The sequence below is a fragment of the Fragaria vesca genome, linkage group LG2, assembly GCF_000184155.1.
Source record: "Fragaria vesca subsp. vesca linkage group LG2, FraVesHawaii_1.0, whole genome shotgun sequence".
NCBI classification, from domain to species: Eukaryota; Viridiplantae; Streptophyta; class Magnoliopsida; order Rosales; family Rosaceae; genus Fragaria; species Fragaria vesca.
This window is the reverse complement of record NC_020492.1, coordinates 26046718-26070373: the sequence shown is the minus strand read 5'-3', so window position 1 is coordinate 26070373 and position 23656 is coordinate 26046718. Positions and strand designations below refer to the sequence as shown.

General features: G+C 38.0%; 3 protein-coding genes across 3 annotated transcripts; 2 read left to right on the top strand and 1 right to left on the bottom strand.

Moving 5' to 3' along the window:
• Positions 1–2556: 2556 nt before the first annotated feature.
• On the bottom strand, positions 2557–6093 carry LOC101297210 (ruBisCO large subunit-binding protein subunit alpha, chloroplastic-like). The gene is made up of 8 exons (XM_004291523.1): positions 5961–6093; positions 5556–5736; positions 4951–5072; positions 4639–4846; positions 4397–4542; positions 3965–4271; positions 3354–3805; positions 2557–3118 (listed from the first exon to the last, which is right to left on the bottom strand). The coding sequence occupies exons 1-8, from the start codon at positions 6012–6014 to the stop codon at positions 2831–2833; spliced, it is 1758 nt and encodes a 585-aa protein (XP_004291571.1). The 5' UTR covers positions 6015–6093; the 3' UTR covers positions 2557–2830.
• A 227-nt stretch (positions 6094–6320) lies between these two features.
• LOC101296924 lies at positions 6321–10694 on the top strand. The gene is made up of 2 exons (XM_004291522.1): positions 6321–6413; positions 8410–10694. The coding sequence occupies exon 2, from the start codon at positions 8426–8428 to the stop codon at positions 10259–10261; it is 1836 nt and encodes a 611-aa protein (XP_004291570.1). The 5' UTR covers positions 6321–6413; positions 8410–8425; the 3' UTR covers positions 10262–10694.
• A 5450-nt stretch (positions 10695–16144) lies between these two features.
• On the top strand, positions 16145–17810 carry LOC101296631. The gene is made up of 2 exons (XM_004291521.1): positions 16145–16718; positions 16809–17810. Exons 1-2 carry the CDS (start codon positions 16462–16464, stop codon positions 16891–16893), a joined length of 342 nt encoding a protein of 113 aa, XP_004291569.1. The 5' UTR covers positions 16145–16461; the 3' UTR covers positions 16894–17810.
• Positions 17811–23656: the final 5846 nt, after the last annotated feature.

The following is a 23656-nucleotide window of genomic DNA, read 5'->3' as shown; positions in this document are numbered from 1 at the left end:
GTAGTAGCCCTATATAGACCCATGAATTTATATAAGGAGTATGGACGTGTGTAAATACATACATATATTATAGAGCCTGAGAGGCTCGACATTTATGAGATAAAAGTTTTATCGCTTGCAGCATGCATTCGATTTTCCTTGGAAATTGATTTGGGGAAACATAAATATTTTATCCGTTAATTTATTTTTGTCCACTCACTCTAACGTGTTTCAAATGTTTTCCCCTGGGCTCTTCGTTTTAAAAATGCCCAGTTTGCAGGATTGCATAGTTGAGGTCGGACGTATTTGGAGAAGAGGCATAGTCAATAGTGTAGCTTCCGCTCATTTTTATATTTCTAGTCCATTTCCTTTTAAATAGAGTTGCTCTGAACTGTGGCTGTTGGCTATGAGATTTTCTTGTTTAAGTTAGTAATTAAATTGGGAGATGTTGTGATTTGGGGAGCACGAAGGCTCCAGGAGTTTAAGGTTGGATTTGGATTTTTCAGAAGTGTTTGCAGGTATTTATTAGGAAGGGTTGTCCATTTTCAAGGGAGGTTATGCCGATTTTTCGGTAAACTTTCCTTGGAGGTGGTCCCCGCACGACTTACTCCGGGTTTCAGGGTGAAATTCGGGGTGGGTCGTGTCACTCTATATATAAGGACTGCTCTCAATTCAATTGGACTAAGATGGGTTTGATGCAACAAGAACAAGTACAGAGGAATTTTCTCAAGAATTAATTACAAAGGGTCCTCTGAACTATAAGACTATTTTCAATTTGATACCTAACTATCAAATTCTTTCATTTTAGTACCTCAAATTCTCACCACCGTTAAACTCTTCAGTTAACTGCCACGTCTTGTAATAGCATGACGGTAGTATCACCCTCATTAGAATAAGGGGAATCGAACCCGTGCACTCAAGCAAGAGGGACGATGTACCCAACCGCTAGACCAAGTCGACCTACGTTTCTAATTAGTACAATACAATATGTTATACTCGATTTTGTTTGATAATTTAATTTATAAATTAAAAATACATTCACTTATATAATTCTTTTATGCATTATATAATTAGCTAAATGATATGACTGAAAAGTGAACTTTATGTCTAAATTCTCATATCATATAAATATACACACTCACAAACCTATTAGAAAATAGGCAGTTAGACCAATTAATATGGTATAATAAATTTTCTGTAAATTAAAATTAAAGTTCAATATCTACTACTAAAGTTCAATGTCCTAAAACGGTTTTGACCCAAAGAGTGAAGTTAAGGTTTTCAACGTTCAAAATTAAAAAGAATATTTTTTTTAATTTTAATTTTAGTTTATCTCAAATATTACATGTTCCAAATAATTTCATGATCATCTATTTGAACAAAAATTTACATATAATGTGTGTTTTATCCAAAATTAAATGTTCCAATGCATCAAAGAAATAGAAAAGAGAATGAACTAGGAATTAAATTATACATAAGAAGAATATATATAGTTTCTTTGTTCACAATCTTAAAAAAACTTTACGCTAGCCCAGTGGTTGGGTCACTTGGCCCTAATGGGAGAGGCCACAGGTTCGACTCTTGCAAGCGTAATGCTGTGTGCAAATTTTTGTTTGAGGTACTAAAACGAAAGAATTTGATAGTTGGGTATCAAATTGAAAATAGCCTTATAGTTCAGGGGTTCTTTTGTAATTAACCATTTTCTCAATTGCATAAAAGTTGTCATCATGGGTGGATTGCATGCTATATATGCTCAAAATGCCAAAGTTTGGTAGCCTACTCTGCTTATTAAATTGACTAATATCATTTTTGGCAATAGCAATCAATCATTTTGGTCGAGAATTGCATTCTTTTAAATTTGGCGGTAGAATAATGCAACCCATTTTTTCCTTGAGAACTTGCATACTTTAAAAAGCTGATAGAGCCATAGAGGTGGCATCCAATTTTAAAGTGCAAAACCCAGTTTTTGTTTTCATTTGCTTTTGAAGACGTAGATTTGTGGTACCAAATATGCATAAAGCAGATTCTGTGTTTGAATCTCTCATGCCTTTCGTAGAAAAGAACGTCACATGTCAATTGGCACTAGTCTCCTGGAATAATGCATATCAACGGTGAGTTTCTTCACCTTCAATTTTACTTTTGTGGGAACACATATGACAGGTTTTTTTTTTTTTTTTTTTCGTTCACTAGGAAGACTCTCTAACACAATCAATAGAGAAGTTAAATACAGGGTTGTAAGCTGAAATGGGTTAGGAGTTTCTCCAAACATTAGCTAAGAAACTGACTTCCTATGATGCGTTTGAAACTTTGAAATGTATTCTCTGCATTTGATTAGCCAAGTGGAGGACGTCTTTAGAATTCTAATGGGTTCATACTTTATGTTTGACATGAGTTTTTGGAGATTTGACGTGACATAGCCAACTTTAGAGAAGATGCGGGGAGCCCCCAGTGTGAAAGTTAGACCAACAGAAGGTTTGATGGACAATGCACACTTTCGAGTATGTTTCTTCTGCTTGTTCTGGTTAATTCATTATAGCTCAATGTTCCTGTCAAAAAAAAAAAAAACAAAAGGCTGCTGACGTACCAACTACCAAGTCTATTATAAGAGGTTTAGGCTGGTAAATGTAACCAGGCATGTCGATAATCGGGTAATACCAAAAGGAAGCTATCACGGAGTCGAACAAACCAAATTCTCCAAGAACACCTGATATTACAATACTTCCAGCTTAATTTTATGTAGAAACAATCAGTACTGTCAAATCCATACAGAGTTTTTCATCAAATCACTTCAACCGAAATGCACTGAATAAACCTCTCTATCAAAATTCTGGTTACCTAACAAAACTACAAATTACACGGAAAGTCCTTGTGCCGCAGCAGCAGCAGGTGACTTGGGCTTAGCCTTCTCTACCACAATAGCCTGAGTGGTCAAGACCATTCCTGCAACTGAAGCAGCATTCTGCAAAGCACATCTTGTAACCTTTGCAGGGTCGATAACACCAGCATCCACCAAGTTCTCATATGTGTCTGTCATTGCGTTGTAGCCAACCTCCCATTCACTCTCTTTTAGTTTCTCTACCACCACTTCCCCTTCAATTCCAGCATTTTGAGCTATCAACGCTGCTGGTGCTACCAGAGCCTGCAAGCAAATTGATTCAATAAATATCCAAAGAGCACACATCAAATATGAAAGACCCTTAGGATCAAAATGTAACTAATTCAAGTAGCTAAAACAGACCAAGTTTCCAAATACCATGTTTTGGCTCATGAAGCTAACCAGTATGGAAAATATTATTTACTTACTGCTTCAAGAATTATACGTAGCACTTCCATAATTCATATTCAGGGCCATAATACTAAGGTATGGTTGTTACCTTCTGCACAATATCAGCCCCTAGCTTCTCATCTGCATCTTCAAGTTTGTCCTTGATTGCAGGGACACATGTTGAAAGATGTACCAATGCAGCACCGCCACCAGGAACAATCCCTTCCTCTATGGCAGCAAAAGTAGCATTCTTGGCATCCTCAATACGGAGCTTACGGTCCTCAAGTTCGGTTTCAGTAGCAGCCCCAACCTTTATAACAGCAACTCCCCCAGATAGTTTGGCTATCCTCTCAGCGAGTTTCTCGGAGTCATATACAGAATCTGTTTCAGACAATTCCTTTTTCAACTGTGCAATTCTAGTTTGCAACTCATCCTTTGAAGCTTGATCAGCAATGATGGTAGTGGAGTCCTTTGAGATTGTCACTTTCCTGGCCAAACCAAGCTGCTCAACTGTGGTGTTCTCAATCAACATACCAAGATCATTGGCTTGAAACTCGGCTCCTGAACATATAAAAACCAGACAAAAGGGAATCTTATGTCAATCCTGTACACGTTAAGACTTAAAATAAAAGAGTTGCGAATCTCCTTGGAAACTTTATCAATGGACACTTGTCATGTTGTAAACTATGTAAAGTTGATAATCGCAATCAAACAACTTACCTGTCAAAATAGCAATATCTTGAAGGAGAGCCTTTCTACGCTCACCAAAACCAGGAGCTTTGATGGCAGCCACATTAAGTATACCCCTCAACTTGTTGACAACAAGAGTCGCCAAAGCCTCCCCAGTGACATCCTCAGCAATAATAAGCAGAGGGCTTCTCAACTGTGTAGTCTTTTCTAACAAGGGAATTATGTCCTTGATAGCTGAAATTTTCTGGTCTGTAACCAAGACTCTTGCATTTTCAAACTCAACAATCAATTTCTCAGGGTTTGTAACAAACTGAGGGGAGATATATCCTCTGTCAATCTGTAAGATGCAACAATACACATCAGATAGTAATCATCGTCTCTTTTTACAGGGCTAGAACATAAATATACAGTGTGAAAGACAAATATATACGAAATGCAACTGAGACCAGTAAGCAAACACACCTCCATTCCTTCTTCCACCTCAACAGTAGTTTCAAATGAGGATGATGACTCAATGGACAAAACACCATCAGGTCCAACTTTGTCTATAGCATCAGCAATCATTGTTCCAATTTGCTCATCATTCCCAGCAGAAATGGATGCAACGGCTGTAAGAAAATACAATCGTTAATTTACAAATGTGAAAAGCTCAAGAGAATAACTACACCTGATGAGATACCATAGTAATCATTACAGCAAAGTACCTTTAATATCATCACGACCCTTAACAGGCCTAGACTTGTTCTCTAGTTCCTCCACCAACGCCTGTACAGTTTTATCAATCCCCTTCTTTATTGAAACGGGATTTGCACCAGAGGTGACACTCAAAAGCCCAAGCTTGATAATCTCCCGTGCAAGAATGGATGCTGTTGTTGTGCCGTCACCAGCAGAATCATTGGTCTTACTAGCAACCTAAATCCCACAATTGATCAGGATAACCCAAAATAAGCCCTGTAATCACTACAATAGGATAGTACCAGTTGAAGGAAAATATAATAAGCATAAGGGTCACCGACCTCCCTAATGAGAGCTGCACCAGCATTTTCCATAGCATCAGGTAGCTCAATAGCTCTAGCAATTGTCACTCCATCATTCACCACTTTGGGGCTACCGTACTCATCCAACACAACATTTCTCCCTACATAAATACAAAACCACACAAATCAAAACAAAAAATTTGTGCACTTTATGAAATGAAGCACAAAAACAAGTTGGGGGGTTTGCTTTCCCCTACAAACAAGGGCATAGCAACATACACTTGACCCTGCTCATCATCTTGATAAACTCCATCATGCATTTAGTCTTTTGCTTCTAAGTAAGTGAAATATGAGCTAGTTGACTCAACTTTCCCCTTCTAAAGCAATAAAATAATTTCTTTTAACTAACTTATGGCATAAAAACTAAATGTGTTTCCTTTGTATATAAATTCTTCTCCTTGATTTGTTTATCTCATCCCTATCCATAGGGAGAAATAGTCTTTTTCTTTATTAACTAATCGACTAGCTCCTCTTAGCTAAATTTCTGGCTACACCACTGCCTACAATCTTGACATCTAAAACAGCTCACAGGATACAACTACAACCGAAATAAACACCAATTCGACAAAGTAAAGATACACTACCTCTAGGACCAAGAGTAAGCCCAACAGCATCAGCAAGCTTATCAATGCCGGCTTGCATAGCGCGCCTCGAGTCCTGGTCAAAGGCAATGTCTTTGGCAGTGGCCTTCACAGCAAACCTTCCCCTGGATTGCTTGTAATTCGACCTGTTTTTTTGCTGCTGACTTACCCTCCTACTCAAGCTCTGTAAAAAATCAATACACATTTTAACACCATCCCCTCAATTCTCTCCAATTCAAAAACAGAAACAAACCCCAAATTATCAAAACCTCAAATTCACAGGGACACCAAAGTAATTTCAAGCTATCAGAGACTAAACAATCAATGGCTAACAAGAAATGAGCCCCCATAAAACCCCAAATATATTTACAGGGCAATCCAATCCAATCCAATCCAAGAAACTCGTACCTGTCTGGGCGAGCAGAGAATGGAAGCAGAGGTGAGAGCGTTGACGGACGCCATTTCCAAAGCTTCAAAGAGAGCAGAGAGAGAGAGTAGTTAGAAGAAACCAAGTGTGGGGGGTGTGGATAAGAAGAGGCTCACAGCTTTTAGGGTTTTGCCGTTTTGGGTTTTATTAAGTTTGGACTTTGGAGAAGGACGAGTGATGACGTTCGAGAACTTTCTTGTATTCCAGAGAAACCGTTGAAATGTGGGCCCTACATTTTAATTGGGCTCACATTCAGGCCCAACTTATAATGTAAAATTCAGGCCTGTTAAGAGTCTTGAGCTACCAAACTATATATTTTCTCTTTTAGCTCGCTGCTCAGTCGCTCCGTCTCTCTCACCGCTCCAAGTCGAAACCCTAACCGACAGAATCAGAAGGAGTGCTTTGGGTTCATCTAGGGCTTCACGTTATTGGAGGTCAGTGCTTCGTTCTTTATCACTTCCAGTTTGATTTTTGTTTCAGAATTTTTGTTACATTTTGGTATTGAATTATTATTAGGACTGTGTTTGAATTTTTGTTTTGAAATTGATGTAAGCGCTGGAAATTGGATAAGGAATTTCGATTTCAGATTAGGTAGTTGTTGAGAATCGATTCCAGCTATGAAAATGGGAATTTGGAAATCCAGTTCGTGTAGATGGAAGCTGGATTAGCAGCCTTATAGAAAACAATGAATGTCTTCTGATTCAAATGAATCTGAAGTTACACATCTTTGTCTATATTTGAAAATTAAGTTTACAATTTTGAACCACACCGCGTGGTTCGGAGAGTATATTAATTTGTTAGGGCCTCTGGAATTGATAATTTTGTCTAAATAGGTATCTTTGAATGAATGACAGTTTGCTTTTCGTATTCAGTATTCGGTATTAATGGTTTACGTACATTCTTTTGTTGGAGTTGTGTGTGGTCACTAGTACCTCAATTCGGGAAGGAGGGTTGTGTTGGGATACCAAATGTTATAGAAATATGGCATCCCAACCTCTAGACCTCAATTAATCTTCCTTAGATATAGCTCGTTTGGAGTTTGGTTATTAAAAAAATCCAAGTAGTATTTGAACTCTAATGTATTTATAGTGTAGAATCAAATAAAAAAAAATGTGGCCTAGTTGTGTTTAGGAGTGTTGACAGTTTCAGTATGCTTGCTCTCTAAGCTTACCTCCCATTTTGCTGTCCAACTCCAATGGAAATCATGCTCTTATGCTAAATATTGACTTCAGTAGATGATTTAATCCCAGAACGGTAGCCTAGAATTCTAGAAGTTAAAATGTTATTTTCTTTTTTCATTATGCTATTTCTTGTCTATCTTGTCTATCGGTACTTGTTATAAGATTTGCTCAAATCTAATAACTTAAAACTCGATTAAAAGCGTTACATATGAGATTGTAGAAATGGTAGAACACAATTGCAAAGTGTTAGATCCACGGCGAGAAGGTGCTAGAATGTCTCTAATAACCCGAGATACCAACAAGGCAACAAATCAAGATCTATAACAGTGATAGTCTGATAGACCTCAAAAGTTCATTATACAAAGCTTATGGAAATGTAAGAGAAATTGGTATCATGTTTAGTTAAGTGTAAGTGTAAATTTGAAAGTGTTTTCACTAGGGATTGTTATTTGAACTCTACTTTTAGTTCATTCTGAAAAAAAAAAAAATCTCTACTTTTAGATCAGTTTGAGGTGAAAATGCAAAATCTGGGCTTTTGTAACGGGCAGATATAATTATTTGCAAGCCAAGAAGAACTGATTATTAATCTGTGGTTACCGAATTTGAAGCTACTTGGCCTACTATGATTATGTGCTTTTACTCCTTAGTTTGGGATTGCAGTTATATGGCCCCTGTTGTATGTTTCATCTTCTAGTATAAAAAAAAAAGAAAGAGAAATTTCTAGCAAGAGACCGTAAGGAAAACTAATTATAGTTCAACCATCCCTGTTTGCCGTTGGTGGTTCAGATGTATTATTTGCTTTCCATCTCATTAAATATGGCAGGTCTAGGATTGCTTTCGTGGTTTTCAGGGCGTGATATGTGGCCACCTGGTCAATATTACCTGAATTCTAACAGAAGAATTGTTTAAAAATTGCTAATGTCCTGGATAGATGTTATAGCGTAGATATTTGACTAATCTACCTAACATTGTCATTTGTATCCAAATAATTGTGTACACTTTGTGTTGAAGCATTGGCGTAGATATTGGGATTCCGTTATAAATTCGTATGGTATGTCGTTAGGTGTTAGCATTTCTGTCATTGTCTGGGTGTTATTGTTGCCCTTGCACACACTTTTCGGAAACTAGTTCCACATTTATTGTGTCATGTGTATCTATAAATATTATCCTGTTATAATTGCTGACTTATGTTTCTGTTTTTTAAGTAAAACTAATCGTTGGGTACACAGATTTTTTTTTTCTATTCTAGATTGAGCAAAACTACAATGGGAAGGAAGGAGATGACATCTTTGGAGTTCAAATCAGGAAAAGAGAAGAAAAAGCACAAGAAGAAAGGGAAGGAGGAAGTGAACAAGGATGAACTTGAAAGAAATTTTTCTGTGCTTGAAGTGGGGGACAAAATGGGCACGAACGTTGTGCAGACAGAAGATGACAATAGTGGCGGAAATCATATGATTAGTGGAGAAGGAGCCAATAAGAAAAAGAAAAGGAAGAGGGAAAAGGACGGGGATGAGATGGTTATAGAGAATATGATTGATAGAAAGGAGCTCTTTAATGAAGGGGAGAAATCTGTAGGGAGAACCATGGGGAAGCTTGACTCCACAGGTCATGTAAAGAAGAGAAAGAAAATCCTTGAGGATGTCAAAAAAGCTATGGCAACTGAATATGAAGATGTTGCAAAAATAACCAACAAGGGAGGAAATAAAAAGAAGAAAGATAAGAAACAGAAGAAAGAAAAGAAAGTGAAGAAAGAGAAGAGGGAAAACGTGGATGGTGAATTGGGACAGAATATCTCAAGTGATGGAATAGAAGCTGGAGTAGCAAGTAAACGTGTAGATGGGCATATTGTGGAGAAGGGTGGTTTATCACTTGAGAAGGGGAGGAAAGAGAAAAGAAAGCATGGAAAGAAATCAGGAACTGAATTGCAGGAGTCTGTGGCTGAAGATATGGGCACTGATTGTAACAGAAAATCAGAGGCTGTTGATGTAGAAAATAGTAAGAAAGGGAAGAAGTCCAAGTCGCAGAAACATGGTATTGTTGAGGGTTGTAATGAAGACAAGAAAAAGGCCAGGTCAAGTAAAAACAGCTTAAAAGCCCAAAAAGGCATTGGGGCTCCTGACAATTCTGAAGAATCAGCACCTAAAAAAGCACTGAAAAGAGTAAGTTTTTCTGATGATGTTGAGGTCTTCTCACCGTCTGATGGCCCAAGTGATGAGCATCAAGACCTTGTAAGAGGTAAACGGTTTTCAAAAGAAGAAGATAAGATTGTGGAAGAGGCTGTTTTAAGATACATAGACGAACATGCTTTAGGTGATGATGGTCTCGATATGGTTCTGCGTTGCAAGTCCCATCCTGAAGTCAAAAACCACCCAGAGTTGAAAACCTGTTGGAAGGACATTGGGGCAGCCCTACCATGGAGACCCTTTAAAAGTGTGTATTATAGAGCCCATATTTTGTTCGAACGAGCCGAGAAACGGAAATGGAGCCCGGAAGAATATGAAGAGGTAAGAAAGTTCCATAAAGATAAGGGAGCTGATTGGAGAACTTTGGGCGATAAGCTTGGCAAACATAGAATTCATGTCAAGGATGCATGGCGCAGAATAAAACTGCCAAACATGAAGAAAGGACAGTGGTCCCAAGAGGAGTACGAGAATTTATTCGATTTGGTGAACAAGGATCTGCGTATGAAGGTTTTCGAAGAAAAGAAAACCAAGCATGGCATGCTTCGAGATAATATTTGCTGGGAGGCAATCAGTGAAACGTTAGGCACAAGAACCAATGCTGTTTGCAGCTTGAAGTGGTATAATCAATTAACATCACCGTTGGTAAGCCAAAAGCTGTGGTCTGATATTGATGACTATCGGCTGCTTGATGCTCTCAATAGCTTGGATGCTTGCTGTATTGAAGATGTTGATTGGGATGATCTGCTTGAGCATAGGCCTGGAGATGTTTGCCAAAAGCGATGGTATCAAATGGTCAAACATATTGGTCAGCATGCGCTGAAATCCTTTCCTGAGCAAGTGGAAGTTTTATCTAAACGTTATCTTGCCGATTTAATTGAAGCTAGAGAAATATATGCTAATAAACCTGCAGTTGATTGAGGTTTGTCGTGTATCAATCGACTGCTGTTCTTGAAGCAGGAGATGTTGGTGTAAACTAGTATTGTAAGAAAGAATGGTATGTTTTGTTTTTGCTCAACTTTATCTTACCCTTTTTGTATCCAAGGTTTTGTGAAATTTTTCTGTATTGTTGTAGAACTATATTGGTACTTGGATCAATTTACAATGATAGATCAGGGTAGAAGCTGTTGGCTTGTTATACTAATTAATCCCTTTTGCCAGCCATGTTATGCTTATGCTGATCGACGCTGGTTAGGCAACCAAAAAGCATGATTCTGTAGTTGTGTATCCACTGCTTATGAACTTAACTTGGAGAAGAAGAATCAGGACTCTGTCCCTCTAAAGAAGGTGGCTGCAAAATATCAATCCCGTGGCAACAAGAATATAGAACATCAGCAAGGACGACCCATATCATACTGTGGGATGATTCAGAACATCCAGAAGAGTTATTGCCATGATGCCTCCAGTACAAGGATCTTGATCCATCAATGTTAAGCCTCATATAATACCATCATCAGGAGGCCTTTGCCACACCAGCATGTTCAACTCACAAGCTCTATCAGTGTTTGCTTTGGCTTAAGCATCTTCCAATCTTCAATTGCATGATTTGCATCTATGACGGGCGGAAAAGGCTGGTGGAAGCTAGCATAGAAACTTCTCCAATTTCTCCATTTCTAGATAAATTAGCATATGAACACATTTTCACAATTGAGAAAGAAACAAACTGCGGAACAATGAGGGTTTGCCTTATCCTAACCCATCCAAGACATATGAGAAGTATATGAACACCTTCTTCACAATCGAAAAGAAACAAATTTGTGAAGAATGAGGGTTTGCCTCAACGTTAAGATTTAAGACATATGACCAGAAGGTTTTGAAATTGATTCTAAATATGTTGAACAACCACACACGTGGCCCGTGATCCACCGTTTCGTTGATATTGTCCACAATATAATCACCTATTAGGTGTTAGTTTAAACTTAAAAGATACATCGGTACAATTAAGTGTGAGTCACTCACTTAAAAGTTATATATTATTTGTCGCTTTTCTAATTTGATATTTTTCTTCTCCAACACGCTCACTCACGTATAACCTAACTCTAAGAAGTACATTATAAGAGTACTCGTTTAAATTTTGTGTACTTTTGAACCAACCGTATCATACACGATTTTTATACTTAGCCTATTTTAAATAGAGAAAATTACATAGTAACACATGACCAAATTTAAAAACACAAAAAACCCACTTTCATTAATTTTTATACAGTTTAAGAAAAAAGCCCAAGCCCAAAACTAAGAGCATCAGGTCTGATCCAAATTTTAGCTATCAAATAACCATAATACCCTTTATCCCCATCTTTCCTCTCACTCTCTTCCCCTCTGCGTCTTTTTTCTACAGATCTACTCTCATCTCTCTCTCACTCTCCCCTTACCATCATCGCCGCCCCTCCTCCTCAGACTCCACTGCCTCACCGTCGCCGTCACACCATGGGCGCCCCATGACCCCCATGACCCCCATGACCGTGCTCTTTGGCATCAACTGGGGCTGGGTCCCCGTCAACTACACTCTCCCCGTCACCGGCGACAAGAACTCCGAGGATGACTTTGATGTGCCGCCAACGACGACAAAGGGAGACGGAGCTAGCGTAGCCACTCGTGGAGGTCAAAATCGAGTTCAAGATCCACATCGGGAAGGATCGGGACATGAAGGAGAGGTTGTGCTTGGAGGTGGAGCGGCTAGGGCTTAGTTCTGTCATTATAGGAAGCCGAGGGTTCAGCGCCGTCGTCGCCTTCAAGAGGAACCTCAGGCTACAGGGCAGTAGCAGTACATTAACTTGGTTAAGTCTTTACTTTGAATTTGAAGGTGATGTGATATGGTCGTCATATTCATTGGCTAGCAACTTGTCATGTTCCGGTCAAGTCTTTACTTTGAATTTGAAGGTGATTTGATCTTCAATTTGTATGAGATGTTCATGAATTTGATCTTTAGTTGGTATGAGATGTTTGGTGATCTAATTCCTCGCTATCTCTCATTCATCTCACTCAGTAGCAGTGATATAAATGAGTTTGATTGGTTTGGGTTTGGGTTGATTAGTAGGTGATTTCATATATGAATGAGGTTTGTTTTGAGGACATAAATAAGATTTGTTGATCTGAATGAGGTTTGTTTATTGAGTTAAATCATTGTTATGGTAGATGCAGTTTTAAAGTTCATTAGCAGTGATACATACAGTAGCAACAACGCTATCATCAAAGTGGACAGTAGCAACGTGCTTTGATGAGTAGCAGAAGTAAGCAGTAGCAGAGTGGGATAAGTAGCAAACGCAGGCAGATTGCTAGTAGAAGTCGGCATTAGCAGTTAGATTCGCGGTAGCAATAGCCATTTCATCGTCAGTAGCAGAAAGTTTCTAATAGCGATAGTAGCCGCCTTATGAAGGTCTCTTATCGCGACAGTAACAGCCTTATTTGATTTCGGAGAATTGCTTGAAAAAAATTGCAATAGCACCTTTTTATCAGGTGCTACTATGCTACTTGGCAGTAGCACATGTGCTACTATTGGGTGCTACTACACCCAATGTGCTACTGTGCTACTCGGCAGTGTGCTACTGTGCTACTCGTTCGACAGTAGCAGTTGATATGTAGTGAAGGGTATTCTGGTAAAATTATAGTGACAGATGGTATGTGGATATTAGTTTGTCCTAATTTGTTAATATTTGTCCTTAAATATGTGAGATATTATATAAAGGATGTATTTATAAATTGAAATTTAGTTAGTAACTTTATAGTAATTTACTATTTTAAATATAATATATTGAACATTTTATTTAAAGAAAAAAGCTCTACTTTATTTATTAAAAATAATTTGCTGATTTTTTTAACGAACTATTATATAAAATTTCTAAAATATACAGGTACGTATTTTTCCCGTATAATACACGTCTCATTTTATGATTGACAAAGTTTGACAGTAAAGACCAAACAAAAATTAATCATGCTAATCTGTGAACCACATACAGGCTCAACTTATCTGTCATTTGTTTCTCTCGTCTTATTTTATGTAAGTATTTTACCACGTACATGAATATTGCCCGAAAACGCAACCAAATTTTAAGGTAAGAATTAAAGTTTTATTCATTTTAGTAAAGGTGCATAAGCTATCATTGGAATAAAATGCAGCATTTAACACTGCAATACATATTTGAACCTGAGAATGACAAATTGAACAATATGCATTCACATATTTTTGTATAAAACCCTTGCCATCAACCTCAAGAAGACTCAAGATCAGCTCCCATACATTTTTCTAATACCTTGCTTGGTTACAATGGGAACAGTGCCAAACTTTTCAACCAAAGCATCCAGTAGTAGCAATCAACTCTTCCATGGTAAAGCTTCAACATCTGTTGGCCATGGAAAGGATGAAGGTGGTGAATGCGGTATACGCTTGCCAAAAAAATGTGTTGCTCGTCTTGTTCAACTCACTGATGAGCTTGGTTTCGATGACAATGGCCAAACAGTAGAGTGGCTCTTAAATACAGTTGAACCATCTATCGTCGCCGCCACGGGCAGAAGTGTGTCCTCCATTAATACGCCTTCAACTCAAGCTCCTGCGCCTTCAACTCAAGCTACTGAGGACATGGAGGAGAATGCGACTGTTAGTCTTGAAGACAAAGATTTGGTGAAGAAGAAGCGCGCTAATGCTGGCCAACCGCTGCCACTTCCGTATGACGATTTTATGAGGTTAGTTACAAACTATGATCTTGAATTTTCTGCCAATGATGTTGCTGTAGACGTTGGCATTCCTGCTCATGAAGAAAACAACAATCAAGATGGACAAGAAAGGCTAGGATAATGGTGGTGGTGAGGGATAGAACTGAGAAAATGTTCGAGAAGGGATTAGGGATTATCTGAATTAGAGTAGTTGACATGTTATCTCGTCTAATGTACTCTAATCAGACAAAAAAAATATATATATGCAATTCCATTTTCTGTCTCATGCATTGCAGTGTAGTATTGTGCATAGAAAAGTGAATTCTATCAATCTACAGTTATGTTTAGCTACTAACTTAATTATTTACTTTGTTGCCTCATGCAATGTTCTCAAAGTCGCTATATATACCGGTTGGCGAGGCATGGGAATCGGTGTATCATCTAATCATTTTGACACAAATAGAGGGGGGCCTGGCCGATTACATTATTATTATAAATCATATAAATAACTGTCTGATTAAAACAAGGGTCTTTGGCCCATACGGACAAAAATTTTAAAACTCTCTTAGAAAGTTCAAGGTTCAGAAGATTTTCCCCGTAAGGAGACTAATCTTCAAATTAATACAAACTTACAACATTGCCCCTCGACTAGAACAAAAACCCAATAAATGAATGTTCAATAAATTAATAATCTTAATTAAATAATACAAAAATTTAGTCCTGACTAGGAACCAGTATATTTTAGTAATTATAACGAATAACCTCACTAAATATATAAAATCATAATTTTTCTAAACATTACTGGGGCCAACAAAAATATAAAAGGTGTGGCTATTGCCACCCTACTAACTATCTTCTTCACCGTACCCAACAAATTTCTTATTTATTGAAAGACAATAAAATATCCGGTTTTTAAAAAAAAGACTAAAATATCATGATATAGAATTACAACAAAGGACAATATTGTATTTAAAAATTAAAATTTATTTTTCTTACTACACCCTACAATTAAAGATGTACTTAAACATTAGATTAATCTCTTCATTCATTGGTAAACTTTAATCATTCATCATCTTCAATAGTTCTCATGTTATCCTAACAATTTTTACCTCAAAATAAATAGTATTAATGCTGACTGAATTCATAAATCTATTCGAATCCTGCAAATTAGATAATCTCATTTTTGATTCCATGTTTCTTCATTCGTGAGTGATCGATTGAGAGTAACGAGGAAACCAAAAATGATTGAGAGAGATGTAGAGGAAGATAAATACAAAAAGAAAAAAATGAAGCTAAACCCATATTGAAAAGGGGTATTTTGGTATTGTATATAGGTGAATTAAGTAAACATCAAATTAGAAAAATCTTTACAAATAGAAAATAGGGTGTAAAAAGTGATTAATAGGGTGGCAATAGAAGCACCCAATATAAATTACAATTTTTTTAAATAGAAGGTTCATTGCATTTGTTGATGAGTCAAAATGCAGCCAGAGACTACATAAATTTAAGTTGTTGGTTGAAGGCTTAGTTTTGACGTCACTTGTCATTTTGTAATTAGTACTCTTATGAGTCTTATCTTATAAATTAAATAGGTTGACAACTCGCATTCTTCATACTTTTTCGAAATTACTTTTCTCTCGACTCTCTCTCTCCTCAATTTCTCAACCTACACTTTATCTCTGTAAAACTTCGTCGGATCATAACTTTTTATCTATAGTTCCTGTGTCAGAATCCGCGAAAAGCTACAACTTCGTCTTGGTGTTCTCTTTCCATCTTTGGAGGTTTGATTAGTGTGACATCTCGAAAATTCGGTTTTTTATTTTTGAAAAGAAAATTATTTTCCAGCTATTTAAATTTAAATTTCTGTTATTCTTTAAATTCTTTGTGGTTTTTAAAAATTATTCAAATTTTTGGTTTGTCCAAATTTGTCTTTTCGAGCAGTAAGATTAACCTAGAAGTCGTTACGAGTTCGTAAGATTTTTCGGAGCATCAATTGGACATCAGAGCTATTTTTAATGATTTTTAGAAGTTGGTATTATCTAAAAATTAATTAAAAATATATATTCTAGGTCGGTTTGATCGGGCCGTCGATTTGGGTATGTATATAGATGTGGATCAAAAATATATATTCTAGGTCGGTTTGATCGGGCCGTCGATTTAGGTATGTATATAGATGTGGATCAGTTTGGCCAGCGCCAGACCAAAACCCAGTCTCGACGTCGTCGTTTTGCAGCAGCGGAGCTGCGATCACTCCGTCCGTCGTCCGGTCGCCTCCCGGCGCAAGGCTGGTGTCCATAGGTCCGTCTCGTTGTCCCCGTCCTCAAGATGATCTTCGTTTTCGATGGGAAGCTTCGGTGAGAGAGAAAAGGAGGAGAGAAGGCGATTGGGTTTCCGGTCGAGTTCATGATTCCGGCCACAGCGGCGAGCGTGGCCGGTATTGGTAACTTCCTCTCGTCCTCGTGGTCTTCCCTATGTCGTCAGTTTTTTCAGAAGAGGTCAGGAGAGAGAGATTCGAAGTGGAGAAGGAGAGGCTGGGTTCGCCGGCGAGTTTCCGATTCCGGCAAAGTCGAGGTCTCTCACTGGTATGGATAGCTTCATTTCAATCTCAGGAACCTTTCCATGTTCCTGGTTTTCGAAGAGAAGCTCGGAGGAGGGAGAATCGAAGAGAAGAAGTTTTGGGATTTTCCGGCGAGGGTTTGACGGATTACGACTTCTGCGTTCGACTCAGGTATCAATCTTCATCCACTCGTTGAGCTTTACGTTTATGTATAATTGGAATTGAGATTGGTTGGGTGTTGAAGAAGTTGGGTTTTGGCAGAGGAGGACCGCCGTGTGTGCTGTTGTGTATGGCGGCGGCGGTACTGGTGGTTGATGGTTCTGGGTTTGGTTTATGTTTTGGATGAAATTGCAGGACATGATGTTGGTGTAGTATGCTTCAATTTCCAGAGAGTTGAGATTTTAGTGTTGGAATTTTGGTGTTGTGAGGATTACTGTGTTTGGTCTTTGTAGCGGCAATAATGGGTGATGGTGATTTTGGCTTATGAATTGCAGAAGTTGTGAATTTGGAGAAAACAAAATATAAGTTTTGGAAGTAATGGACAGATGGTTTTGTTGACGTTGAGCTTTTGTGCTTAACATTTTGGTCTCTGTTTGTGCTAAATTAGGATATTTTGGTTGAGAAATGGAATTGATTTCAGGGAACGAAGGATTGGGCAGTATGACCAATTACGATGAGAGGAAGCAAGTATTATTAGAGCAATGGAGCAAGGAATGATGACATATGTTGTCTGGTATAAAGATTGGAATATAAGCTATGTGTATACGGGAAAGTGAGTTAAGGCAATGGTTGATTAAGTTTCATGTGGAGTTTGGATTAGTGCTTGGTAGATAATTGGGTATCAACGATATTTGATTAAGAAAGAAGAGAAGAAATGACGAATAAGGATTTAGGTGTCCTTAGTAAATTTCAGAATTTGATTAAGCTGATTTGAAGTGACATGTCAACATTCTTGGAATAAGGTGATATGAGGATTGAATGCAAGTAGCAGGATTTGCAGAAGGATAAGGATTTCAGAAGCGTGTTGCAGTGTTACTAATTTTAATTAGCGTCGGAGCTAGCGCTTGGATTCTGGGTAGGGTCTCTCTCGGGGAACCTTTGTTTAAATGGATATTTAGATTATAATTGAAATTGATGTTTTGTGTGTCATTGAGTGATTAACTTTTTATTGTTATTGTTTTCGATAAAAGTATTTGTAATCGGTGATTTATATAATTAATGTTATCGACTTATCGCTTTCCATAAAAGCATGTATTGGATGATATATTATGAGTGTTGATATTTGTTGCATTTATAATGCATTGTGAGGAATTGTGAGATTAGTGAGATTGATGATTATGGAGAGATGAGAATGAGATCTAGAGAATAGATACATTTTGTATAGTTGAGTTTCCTCATGGGGCATCCGAGATCTATGATTAGCCCATACGTGCACAAATGAGAGGAATGCAGGCCCCATCGATGGCGGACATTGATAAAACGATCTAATCAGGTTCCGAGTTTGGAAGGCCATGAGTATAACAAGATAACTAACAAAAGAGATATTGGAGTTTAGTTATTACTGATTTGTTAGGTTGTATATTGGAGACATCTACACGGTATGGGACGTGTAGGCTCATATGTCTTTGATGTATGGACTAATAAGCCAGTAATCGAGTGGAGGAAGTTCATTTGCATATATGCATTGAATTGTTATTATTTATATTTAAAGTGTCGTTTGTTATTTGATAACTTGATGTTACGACTTAGATAAGAATAACCTTAAGAGGTTTGGTCCTACTGAGCGTAAGCTCACCCCTATAGAATTTTGTTCAGAAGACTAACTGTGACGTTAGGTTATGTGTACAAGAGTCGAGAAGGAGTCGAGAAGAGTTATGGAAGATTAGAAGCCACAAGACTTATTTTGTCTTTGTAATTGTTTTGTTATTTGTAAACGTTTTATTTTCTTTTAATTCTGGAAAAGTATTTGAAATTGTCTTATTTTATTTTACTTTTCCCGCTCACGTCCCGGATTCGGCGTCAAGTGCTTGGAAACCACTGACACCGGGTTTGGGATGTGACAATTAGGATCAAACAATTATTTCTCAAAAGCTCGGTTTAGAAGGCTTAGCTTACGATCAATATTTTGCGTAACAATTTATCGAGGTAAGTGGATTTGTGTAATATCTTTCAAATATTCTCATTTGTATAAAAATTAGTGGAAAAACATGATTTGATCTATTACGAAATAAATCTCTATTTTCAAGTAAAGCATGGTTTTTTTGCGAACTATGCGAAGTTTATTTATACAATAAAAGTTGGATCCATTGTTTGACTAGCTAGTCATGGAACTTGAGAACGTTTTGATTAATTATACCGAAGTAAGAGTGTGTCACATGGTGGTAAAGGGGTAGAAAGCCATTAGGCCGAGTTCCTTTGGGGTACACTAAACTGAAGGATAACCAATAAGAAGGAATGGTATGATGTGATGAACTGTTGTGAAATGTTGTGTATACGGTATACTTGTCATATCCCAACCTTTAAATTTTTACTTTATTTACTAGCTCGGTTATAATAAGAATTTTACCGTCTCCGTCATTGAGGTTATGGTTTAATTGGTCCCTAGAGGGGTTTTGGGGGACGATTATTTCGGAGAGTTATTCTTAGGAGAAATTTATGACGATGGTAAAAATGGTAGATTTTAGCTAGTAAAAGGTAATTTCTAATAGGGTATTTTGTTTTGGGGTGTTAAATTGGTGGAGTTGGGTATTATTTGTAGTGTTGGGCCGGGTTGGTGTGAGGCCCAAACCCCATTTTTTCTCCTCTCTTTTTCCTCTCTTCTTCTCCTCTTTTTCTTCTTCTCTCTTTTCTTTTCCTTCTTCCCCGAGCTCTCTACCGAGCCCTCTCCCCGGCAAACTTCCAGCCGTTGCCTGCCGCCGTCCGGCCAGCCACCAGTCGCCGTTCCAGCCTAGTTCGGAGCTCCGCCACCTCCTCTCTCTTCCCGACCTAGTGTCCCTGCCGGTAATGCCGCCGATCGGGAGTTTTTCCTCCGAAGACGCCGGATCGTCTCTCGCCGGAGCTCCCTCCTCCGGCCACAAATCCGGGCAAGCCTTGTACGGTTTTGTAGGTCTCCAACCCAGCTGCCTTGCCCTAAAAGGACTCACTCCGGTTCGCTTCAGGTAAGGAGAAATTTGAAGTGGAAGTTCTAGGGCGTTTTTGATGTTTCCGTTTGATTGGCATAGCTAGACTTGGATTTTGGGTTTGTGCTAGTGACGGGTGCAAAACCTGCATCAAATAAACCCTTTTTATCGTTAGTAGCATTGAGTAAGTAGGGTATCGTATAAGGCCGGGGATTGAGGGTACCTTGCAAAACAAAGCGTTAGAAAAACACAACAAATATTAACAAGTAATAAAACCTTTAAACAATTTACAAAAGTAGCTACTGTTCCATAGAACAGCAGTCGAAAACCTAATTAAAAACCTAACCTAAACTACTCAGAAAAATATGAAATTTTACAGAGATCTACTAGACACAAAGAGGAACTACTGTACAAATTTTCAGGGGATTCGGAGATCGTTTGATACGAAAATAAAATAAAAGAAAACAGAGAACAGAAAAGTGACGAAAATCCTAAACTAAAAAGAAACAAAAACCTAAGCTACTATATACATGTGATCGTCTCTTTGCACACAAGAAAACACTAAATCAGATTCATATAATCAAGTATCTATGTAATTTCAACCCTAACAACAATCATGCATATGGAGAAACGAATCAAATTCCATGTTTCAAGTAATTTACCGACGCGGACTTAACTACTTAAAACCCTTCTAACCTCTCATAGATATGTACCGACGCGGACTTCATATCCAAAATAGATCAAAGGAAGAACTTGAACATGTTAGAATGTAATTCACCGACGCGGACTTCAAAGACATCCTAGCATGCAACCTATAACTCCTTACCATTCTAGTTCATGTTTACCGACGCGGACTTAACACAAACAATGGCACATATTGATTAAGAACAAGTCATAAGTTGTCAATCACACATATAAACATAATTTAGATCATCAAAAGCATCATCAATTACACCAACAACTCAAGTGTACAGATCTGATTTTCATGATTATAAGAACAAACTCAATCAAAAATCCAACTCATGAACACAAACGAATAAGAGAGATGGAAACAAACTAAAGTAATTGAATAGATAATAAAAGAAACATGAGGTCTGAGTTTAGATTACACTTTGAGTATTGAAACAAGGAACTACGCCGAGAATTACAGAGGAGAAGGCACGGCAAGAGAAATCCTAAAACTAGGGTTTGTGTTTGGAGAAGAATTTCTGAAGGAGATGAAAGACGTTGTTTTTCTGCGGCCAAGAGCGACCCTTTCACGTCTCCAACTCCTCATACATATAGAGAACATATCAACAGCTGCTATTAGGGTTAGAGAACCTTTAATTTTCGTCCATGGGCTCGCCGTTGTGGTCTGGGCCTTGAAATTGAAGTTCCGGTCCAAATCAGAAATTCGGGCAGACTGACCTTTGGTCACTCAAACGGTCATAACTTGGTCACCAAAATAGCTATTGACGATCTGCGAAAAGTTCTGAAAACTAGACTCTTCTAGCTTTCTGCTGATATAAAGTTCATCTCCTGGATCGTTGTGAGCTGATCACAATTCTCTGTCGAAGTTGACTGACTATTCCTGGCAGATTTTCTGATTTCTTTCCTTGCGCCATATGGATTCCTTTTCCTTCAAGATTTCTCCTCTTTTGCCTCTTTTGTGCTCCTCGGTTTTATTTGTGACCTAAAAACACAAACTAAGTTAAAATCAATATTGTTAAAGGAATTACATAACTAAATAGGGTCGGAAATACATTAAGGACGTTGCATAAAATGCACCTATCAGCTAGTTTGGAAAGTTGTAGAGCATGATGAGAGGATTATTCTGTTAAAATTTGGTGGGCATTGGAGGTCGCCGGAATCAGCCTCCGGCCGCGGCTGGCGGCGCCGCCGCCACTGTTTGGGAGTTTTGTATAGTTTTAAGTGTGGAATATTAAGGGGAGTTTATTGATGTGACTTTTAGAATTTTTCGGATGAGTTTTGGATGGGTTTGTGATTTTCTGAAGTTTGGTATTTTTGGCGGTTAATTAATGTAGAATCCGGCCGTTGGATTTAAGTCGTATAATCTGTGGAAGGTTGAATTAGGGCTGCCGGTATGTTCGGTGAAGTTTGAGCCATTTTGAGTTAAGAATGGCGAAGTTGGGCAATGATGAGTGTGTGAGAGGCTCACGTTTAATTTTGCCCATTTTATTTAAATATTGGATTTTTTAGTTGGGAAATTAATTGTATATTTGGTTCAGGACGAGAGGAGGCCCGAGCAGAAGAAGCCTCGGAGCGTCATCAGGCTTAGGCATAATTTGTGAGTGGACATTTGTTTTAATTGAAAAGCATGCGATGAATTATCTTATTGATCATTTATTTCTTTTCCTGAGATTTATTTTCTTTCTCGGATATTTGGCAATTTTCCTCCTTTGGTGAGATCCCGAAAATGAGATTTTCAGTGGATATGTTTATTGGATATTATGAGTATAGTATGTATATAAATGCTAGCTAACCATACGTGCTTGGTCTGTCATAATGAGGTAAAATGTCATTATGGTGTGACGTAAGTGTTAGACACAAGCGTCATAGCCCTATATGAAAACTACTTTCTTTTCTGATTTATTTTGGTTTTCATATAGGGAGTCCACACGTATATATACATCGTCCTCTTCGGTCATAATGAGGAAAAATTCCATTATGGCACGACGTGAGCGTTAGATGCAAGCGTCGTAGCCTTGTATGAATTTTTATTTTTCTAATTTGTTCATAGGATTCATACAAGGAGTCTGACGAGTGTAAATACATACGCCTATATGTTTATATATAGTTTAACCTGAGAGGCTCCATTTTATTTGAGTTGGTGACTAGCTAGTCGTGAAATTGTCAGTTTATGAGTTGAGCGCTTTTGAGCTGCCGCATGCAGTATTTTTTTCTTTAGAAATTAAAATGGGAATGCATAAATATTTTTAATAATTTATTTTTGTCCACTCACTCTAACGTTATTAAATGTTTTCCCCTGGGCCCTTCGTTTTAAAATGCCCAGTCTGCAGAGTACGGGTTTGATCTAATATGAGGCGAGGCATAGTCACCCACATTTCCACCACTTTTCATCCGTAGGTTACCTGTTTAACCTACCAGTGTTTTCTTACTTCCGCTAGTGTCTAGTAGCTCGGAATACTTGGGTTTAATGTATATTATTTCAGTTATGGGCGAAGGCTTGTTGACATTTTAGAATATTTGACGGAGGATTTATGTTTATCTTATTTGGATAATTATGTGTTGATTTGGAAGATGATTTATTATTCTTGGTGGTGGTTGTGTTGGGGAGCACGTAGGCTCCAGAAGTTAAGGGTGGATTCAGAATTTTAGAAGTGTTTGCAGGTTTTCTTTAGAAAGGGTTGTCCATTTTCAAGGGAGGTAATGCCAAATTTTTGGTAATATCTTCCTTGGAGGTGGTTCCCGCAGGATTTTCTCCAGGTTTTAGGGTAAAATTCGGGGTAGGTCTTGTCAATACTACTTTGTATAGTGTGTAAAATAAGATGGATATGCTCTTGTACTTGGGAGTCTTCATGCGTTGTTATGTGGGGTTTCCGCACGCTAAGTTTATCTATCAAGACTAGAGGGCAGCCGTATGTATAGCCCTTACTTCAAAAATTTACACACACACACACACACACACATAGTTTCCTTCTAGAATGGAACACCGCTTTCAAATTAAAGTGTGGTGTTCCTAATTTCGCTCACTTTTAGGTCACATTTTCATATCTCTACTGTTCAGTGTCTAGAACATAGTGTGGATATCATTCTTGCAAAGTTTCATCCAATTTGGAGATAATTTGAGCTTCCGTAATTGTGATTTACACGAACGGTTCCGTTTGGACAGATTTTGTTCAGTTGATTCATTTAATCTAATCCGGTACCCAGATGATCTCCAAGTTGGATGAAACCTTTGCAAGAATGATCTACACACTATGGTTCTAGACACTGAATGGTGGAGATGTGAAAAATGTGACCTAAAAA